Below are 8,590 nucleotides of genomic sequence, written 5' to 3'. Positions count from 1 at the left end.
GAGAGGTCAGGGGTCCATCCTGGAGAGGTCACGGGTCCATCCTTGAGAGGTCAGAGGTCCATCTTGGAGAGGTCACGGGTCTATCCTTGAGAGGTCAGGGGTCCAACCTTGAGAGGTGATGACAAAAACATTTTCTTCTTGGGACGGTAAATTACAGGTTTGATTGATTGCTGGTTTGATTATAAGGTCGTTTGCTCCACTTGTGTGTATCTCACATATTTGATTAGTTAAACAAATTTTGTCATCGTATATTGCACCTTCAATGATGACAACATATGTTATCTGTATTAAATACACTGAACTCACTCCAACCGTTGTGGTTCTGGGTTGAGAAAATCCACCTCAAAAACACCTTTTACAGTAAATTAAAACCGTACTTCCTCATCAATCCGCTCAAAACTGTTAATGTGCAGTTAAAGTGCTTCATTTGGATAAAGCTTACTAAAACCTTTTCCATTAGAACTAGAAAATAAATCTTACTAATGAAAAATCAATGCTGCTTCCAGAGACTTTGAAATATTTTCTTCGATATAAAACAGAAAGTTGGGCAGATTAAAAATTCCTCAAAATGCTGTGGTGGATTAAACCCTCAGAAAATGTATTTTTTTGGATGACATGAAGTTAAAGTGTTTGCAGAAGCTAAAAAAAGTTGCATTAACTCTATAAATTTCTGATGAAACTGGCCTCTGATCAAACTACTGACAGCTAAATGTCTTTCTTACTCCTTAAAAATTTGGAAAAAATGTCATTTTATTTGCTCTGTACAATAACTACTTTCAGGCTATTCAAGACTTTTGGACCATTAATTAACCATAACCATAACTCTTAATTAACCATAGTCAGAATGAGATATTTCATTGCTTGAGGCAGTAAAAAAATATATAACAAGTGAGTTTTCAAAGAGAGCAAAGACAAATTAATGGGCAAATGCATGTTTTCTTTTGTGGGTAAAGTGTTATTATCAGAGCAGCAGAAAGGTCACCTTTATTAATCATAATAATTATTTACAGTAATTAGGACAGATATCAAAGGAGCACTTTGAATCGCTCTCAGAGAAAATGGATTCTTCACACTTGAAATTACTTCAAGGGCATGAACACTGTGGGTTTTTGTATGCAATAAGAAAATGACAGTCCATTGTCAATTAGGACTACCACTTACTTTTGCCACACTTTTATGGCTTATCTTTAGTGTGTGTGTGTGTGTGTGTGTGTGTTTGCCATGGGAAATAACCTGAGACTGTCGAGCTGATTAATCCTTTTATTAATAATGGTGATGATGGTGGAAAAACTTTTATGTAATTTCACACACCGTACCAGTACCTTCACGTTACAAAACCTCAAAACCGTTTATTATCACATTTTATTTAAAATACTCAAATAAGCCAAAAATCATTATTTGATGTATTAGTCTAAATGTCAGATGGCTTTAGACCTTTTTTTTTTTGTTAGAAGGAATATTTAATGCAATATCAAAGAAAAATTTTAATTCATAATGTTCAGGTTCTTTTGAATATTTTCTTAAACTTATATTTTTTGGGGAAAAATTCTACGTATTCACCATTTTCACAATGTTTCTATAAAATATCTCCAGGGTTTTAATGCATGCCGTCACAATGCCTTGACTGACAGCAAATGTTTTATAGTAAATTTTCAAAAGTCATAAATGTGTTCCTGAGTTTGGTGTACAGTAATTTGCATTTCTTGTCCTTAAAGGCAAATGAATAAATAAAAAAGGTAGTTTTGATGGTGCATTTTACAGCTTTGCACCAAAACAAAAGCCCTTCCTATCAGCTTGTTTGATTTATTTACTTAATTGTTTAATTGCTGTAAAAAAAAAAAAAAAAACTGTCAACATTTTATTTGCACATCCTTCAGTACTCGTTAGGTTTGGAGAATGATTCTAAAACATGCAATCATCGACTCATTTGCTGACACGTTTCCAAGAGTTAACACGCTGAATGTTGAGCAGCAGAGTGTTGTCCAAGGTCAATAACTCTCAATGATAATTCCCTGGCAAAATATGTACTTTGGCCGGCTGAGAGCAATTCACTTTCCGTGTTCTGGCAGGCTATATCTGCTTTTTAAAACTCTCAGTGCGGTCTGTTTTCCAGGTAACGGGCTTAGGATCAAACAAACAAATAGATTCAAATAGCAAATGTAAAATATATATATATATATATATATATATATATATGTGTGTATTTTAAGTTATGCAAAGAAAAGAACAGTAGCTATTTTAGCATATTTAGTGGTCTCAGAATTCAAAACTGTTTGACCGTAGTCATAAGGATATATGTATTTGCAGGATTAACGCAAATGAACACAGTTTTAAAGTCGTTCCAGTCGCGTTTAAAGCAGCTGCTGCACCACAGACAGGAGATTTTAGCTCCTGTTAGCAGTGCTCGGAAAGAGGCAACAAACTATATTTAGTGTCGTGAATATAGTTTGTTACTTTTGTGATTCTGACATCTGTCACCTTTCTTTCATACCTAAACTTCGTCTTTTATGCAGCGCAGATCCATAGATTAATCCATGAGCTTAGAATATATCAGTTTATGATCTTTTATGAACCTTTTCTTATTTCAAATTTCGGTTCTTCATAGAAAAAAAAACTTTTTACTGCTATAATTTCAAAAAGTATTTCTAACCCCATTTTCATAAGAGTGCTTATTATGAATATGCTGGTGTAGATTCTCAGTCATCCAGGCCATGGTAAATTCAAAAAAAGTTAAAAAACAAAAACAACTGGACTTCAGCTTCTTCTTCAGCTACAGAATAGAAGTCCAGTTGTTTTTGTTTTTTAACTTTTTTTGGAAGTGCTTATTATGAAGTGATTAGGACACATTTGAACTCACCTGCTGTGCCTTTTAGGACTCTGCATTATCAGCAAATGGACCTGATAACTATTTATGCTTCCAAATTCTCTGTAATATAATACAACCAATATAACGTTTCTTCTGAAGTGCTATTTTCTCTGCCCATCTTGAGAGCACTTTAACCGGTAACGCATATAGAACATAGCATGTTCAATACACAGGGGCTTACATGTCCTTGATTCAGATCTAATTGAAAAATGGAATGAAACAGCCCCTGCAGGCTCTTAATATTTAAACTAATGTTGGTGTAATGGCAGGTCATTCAGCCGCAAAGAAAGTAGAATAAATGGCTGGGGACCAGTCTCCTGGCTGGTTTTTGGTGTGAACATGCTGGGCTGTTTCAACTGAAAGTAAAAAGGCTCTGCAAAAAAAATACAATAAATACTAAAATGATGGAATGTTGGAAGGTGCCCTAACATGCACCTTCCAACTAATCTTGGAAGTTGTGAAAGCGTGCCGATGCATGCTCAAAACTCCAGGTAGAAAAATCTAACAAGGTTGAGTCAGGTCCTCTGGGTGATTACTTCTTAGATGATACGTTTCTTTTATCCAAAAGACTTCTTCAGTCTGAGGAACTGCGAGCAAACTTATAAGAAGCACCTTCAGTTGTGTGTGACACCCAAAACTTGCATGTGAGCAACTAGCTTTGGGTCTTTTGGATCATTTCTTGTTTCTTTAATAATTAACTAGACTTAAGCTTGAATATTCTAATGTAGTTTATGCTTAGATATTGTTTTTCTTGATTAAAATAGAGCAAATAAAACAAGCTATGCGTGGAAAACTTTTATTTTAAATCCTCATGGTTTAATCATGAAGGCAAATCCATAATAAGAGCACCATTTTAGGTCAAGACTGCTATCATTAACAAAGCAAAGAAATGTCAGTCAGCCAGCAGAAGAGCCCTCAGCGGGTTTATTTGCAAGCGAAGCACGTGAAACGTTTGCTGCATGTTTGTTTACAAAAAAGGTTGAAGGAATATTTGACATTTGAGCTCAGAGAGATGTGTTATGAGCTTCTCAACATTTACGCCTGTGTGCTTAGGAACATGGGATCCTATTAGCTAGGCTTCGCTGAGACTCCCCTGTTAATTCAGCTTTTTTTTCCTTTCTATTTTTCTCTGTGTTGACTGATTTAACACTCGAGGGAGCAAGTTCTCACATGGAAGAAAGCAACTTTGGCAGGTGACAAAAGAAGAAGTCATAATTGCCAAAGGTCTTTGAATTGTTTTATTTTAAATAATCAACATCATTTCAATTTTTCTGGGTTTTATCTTTTGAATAATGAATTTATTTAAGGACCAGAACTGCCAGAAGTCACAATAAATACAGAAATAAATAAATGGCTTTAAAAAAAGTAATTATTGTGTCAACAAAGCACAGACAATTAGAAAAGAACACATTTAGTTAATTATTATCCTATAAAATGTGTCATAAATTGATATTTTTAACTGTAGTAAATTAACTGTAATAAATTATTTGAGTCATTATCCACATTTCTAGAAAAAAAAATCCTGTATGGTTGCTTTATTTTTATTTCCCTAGTTTTTTTTATTGTACTTTGGTAAGTTTTTGTGAAAAACTGTTTATTATTGTCACTTTTTCTCTGTTTACTAATCTTTGCATTTTCTCCCTTTACTTTTTTCCCCCCAAGTCCAGTTATTTCCCACTCATAATTGGATTTGTATAGACAACAACCAAAAAGACAAAAAAAAGAAAAAGACAAATTTTGGACATGTCTTTCACGCTGGTGTTCTCCCAGAAGCTTAAAATTTTAATGCAGTGAACAATGCTGGGGCAGTCAACTGGCTTGTGTTATCTTTGTGAAAGCAGACACGTTTTATTCACATAGAAAATAAATCAACTTGCGAGCCAACATTAAACATTTCTTTGTACAGTTTGGGGTTGGACCGCTGCCTGTACAAATCCAAAAATGAGTGGGATTGTGATTTTTGTCACTGCGTAACTTCCAGCACTTCTCACCACTCTGGGATGAATGAGCGTTGGAATAAACATCATATTACCGGTGTTCTACGTGTGGATGAAGAGTAAAATTCACAGATCAGCCATAACATTATGACACAGTTAAAGGTGAAGTGAGAACACCTCTGTACAAGCTCACCTGAGGGGGTTTGGACCAGGTGGTGGACATACGGTATCAGGCAGCATGCAAAGACTCTGTCATATCAGTCCCTCCAGGATTTTGCGGGCATTTTTGGTGATTGTTGCGGGCTAAAATGCCTGATTTCGCGGGGCATTTTCCTAAAATTTGCTATGAAAAGTTAAGATTTTTTTTTACTAAAATCAAAATAAAAAACTTTTCTTGTAATATATAAACCAAAAATCCTTCCTAGTTTTGTAAGATAATTCCCAACAAACATTGACATTCTCAAAAGCTGCTTTATTTGAGAACTTTGATAGCGTCTAAACTGACATTCATGAGCATTTCTGGATCGTCCCTGGTCTGCAGTTCTCCTCACATGTTTTGCAGACACAAAGTGTTTGTCGATGCGTTTATGTTCCATGATTACACTGCAGGACGTGCAAAACAGCTGCAGCTGGGGAGGAAACTGGTTTGCGACCGCAGTGAAGTTAGTTTGAAGTTGGATATTGGATATTCGCGCTCCGCTTCACTTAGGGACTTAGGGAAAGCTTCAAAACTGAACCAAATAAATGATGGCGAAGAATTTAACATCATATAGATGCTCAGGTAAATGTGATTTGTTTACTTTGGGAGGATGTAGCACCACGATGCACATTGGGTTAAAGGCATTAATGGAGGCTCTATATTTCGGGGATGTGCTGCTGCCAAATATTTCTGCAGACCATTAGATATCCAGTGGAGCCCATTCCTCAACTGGACTCCTTTGGAGGGAACTAGCAAGACTTTGTCAAAAATAGGAGGATAATTCTAATGTTTGGGGTGGATTTCGCTTTTTTCGTTTTTTTATGAAAAATATATTTAAAAATAATTCACTTTGAAATAGATGCTGGAGGACAATAAGTGCATTTTCCATTGCTTTAAACCTTAAATAATGACTAATGCAATTGTACATTATAGGGGAAATGTGCTTTTCTCACAGTAAAATTTGCAACAGAGTCTTCCAATAATTCAAAGCAAGTAAAGCCCAAGCAATATTCAATTACTGGCTCACAGGTCAACAGCCTCTGTGAACAAATAAATTGTTTCAATGAGAAACTATTGCATCTGGGAACAATGCTGTGTGCCCAGGATGATAATGTATACTGGTGTCTGCATCCAAAACTTATGAATATTTTGTTACAGTGTGCAATCAAAACCTTTACATTAATCATTCATGGTCCTTGTGGCCCATTATTTCTTCTATTAAATTATTAATGCTCTGCGCTGACTTTCACATAATCAAGAGCTCATTGATGGCTGCTTTGCTTCTGTATATGAAGACAAGACCATAAAATGACTCATTAAATTAAAATATATGCAAAAAAGACTTGTTTGCAAAGATTATACTCTTGCTTCTATTTTGAAACTTTTTTTTTCTTATGTACAATACAAAAATACAAAACGTAAATATTTAACTGATATGTTTTTGTTTTGTTTTTTTCTCTCCCTTCTTTCTCCAAACCATCCAACCATCCATCCAGAGTTTTTCTTGGAGCTGCTGGACAACTCTGAAAAATCTCTCAACAGTATGTTCACAAAGACATATGGGAAGCTGTATATGCAGAACTCTGAGGTGTTTCAGGACCTTTTCACCGAACTAAAGCGCTACTACACAGGAGGCAACGTAAACCTGGAGGAGATGTTGAACGACTTCTGGTCGAGGCTGCTGGAGCGCATGTTCCAGTTACTCAACTCCCAGTACCACTTCACAGACGACTACCTGGAGTGTGTCACCAAATACGGAGACCAGCTAAAGCCCTTTGGAGACGTGCCCAGGAAGCTAAAAGCTCTGGTCACCAGGGCATTTATAGCTGCACGGACGTTTGTCCAAGGGCTAATGGTGGGCCGGGAGGTCGCCAACAGGGTCGCTAAGGTGAGGAGAATTTTCTTTTTGTAGCTACTCTGAGAATTTTGGGGGAGTTCAGTTTTTCTTGTAACACTGAACATTTATTTTTAATGAAATCAAAATGTTTTCCAGGCAATATTATGTTGACTAAGCCGGTTCTCATTCAGGGGTTTCCTAATTTGATGGTTGATCAGGACTTTGGCAACACATCTTAAGGCTCTGATATGTTGAAAAATATTCCAACAAGGAAGTGAAGTTCTTGAAAATCTGATTTTGACTTTTCAACTTTATGTCCAAATAAATGAAGAAGCTTTTTTGCAGAAAGAGCAATTTAGTTTTTTGACATGTGGCCAACATTGTCAATGAATCTACTGGAACTTGAATCTTGTTTTTTCCTAAAAAAAAAAATTGCTCTGTAGATTTTGTACGCAAATGCAACCAAATACCAGCTGAAATTAATTAAAACAAAAGTCAAATTCTTTCATAGATTGAAATATATGCACTTTGTGTGAAAATATGTTGCCAAGCTCTCCTGATCAAGTGTCAGTTTGAAAATGAGAATGTTTTTGTACTAATACTGGGATTAATGCATGCACAAAAAATGTTTATTAAGTTACTGAAACATCCAAACAGTTCACATTCAGCACCAGTGGTCTCTCAATCCCCATCATTCACACTTTCCTGATTTATTTTATGCAGTTTATATAGTTCATAAAAATTTAGTTGCATCTAAATTAAGAGAAGGCACCTTCCAAAAAAAGACTTTTTTGTTTTGTATTAATGCTTTTGATCTTCAGGAGTGGAATGATATTTGAAATGAGTTTCAATAAAAGAGGAATTTGTTCTATATTGCATTGGAAACACTGAGATAGAAAAAAACAACATTTTTTAAAGACTCACAGCTGATAAGATATAATTATTGATTACTATTTGACAGAACATCACTTCAACAACACAAAACTGTCCATTTAAAATAAACGCTCACAGGTTTTCAAGTGAAGTTTTATGTTTTAAACATTCAGGAGAAAAAAAACTAGAGAAATTGCATTATTTTCAAAAAAAGGAGCAAAAAATGAAGAAGCTGAAACTGAGTTGGTAAAGTTACAAAAATAGAACAATAACTAAAAGCAAAAAGTAGCCAAATGCTAGCTAAAAGTATTAAAAGATTAGCTAAAAGTTGCAAAAGTCTTGAAAAAAATCAAAGCAGCAAAAGAGTAGCTAAAAATTAAAATAACAAAAAAAGTTGCACTAAAAGCAGCAATATGGTAGCTAAAAACAAGAAGTATCATAAAACGACAAAAACAGAGCCAGTTTGCAGAAGCAACATTTAAAGAGAATAATGTTTTTAGAGGAACTGAAAAGATCTCTGTGTATTTCTCTGGAGAAAATATTGATAAAGTAAAATATTTGAGACCGAAAGTCATGGCACCCATCTCCTGAATGAGGTGAATGTTTTGATAAATAAATGGCTAAAACAGCTCAAAGTATGCAAAGGTAGTTAGATTGCAAACAACATTTGAAAATTAAAAATAAAAACAAAAAATAAAAACAGGAAAGCAATATTTTGATTATTGAATCAGCGCTCAACCTGTGATCCTTTCCTACATCTATACAGCTGACTGTAGGTTTGAGATATCATTAGAAAAATGTGAAAAATAAATATAACACTCGAGATTACAGATGTGTTTTTAGAAGCTGAGCTCATAATTCCATGTTAAACACAAAGT

General features: G+C 34.9%; 1 protein-coding gene across 2 annotated transcripts in view; it reads left to right on the top strand.

Moving 5' to 3' along the window:
- The window catches only part of gpc6a (glypican 6a), a 149,711-nt gene that overhangs the window by 69,426 nt on the left and 71,695 nt on the right, over positions 1–8,590 (top strand). For both annotated transcript variants that reach the window (XM_017405206.3, XM_017405200.3), the window contains exon 3: positions 6,499–6,890. In XM_017405206.3, coding sequence (XP_017260695.1) covers positions 6,499–6,890 — 392 coding nt within the window. The remainder of the gene's footprint in view (positions 1–6,498; positions 6,891–8,590) is intronic.

This window comes from Kryptolebias marmoratus, linkage group LG15, assembly GCF_001649575.2.
Source record: "Kryptolebias marmoratus isolate JLee-2015 linkage group LG15, ASM164957v2, whole genome shotgun sequence".
NCBI lineage: Eukaryota > Metazoa > Chordata > Actinopteri > Cyprinodontiformes > Rivulidae > Kryptolebias > Kryptolebias marmoratus.
This window is presented reverse-complemented; position numbering and strand designations above follow the sequence as displayed.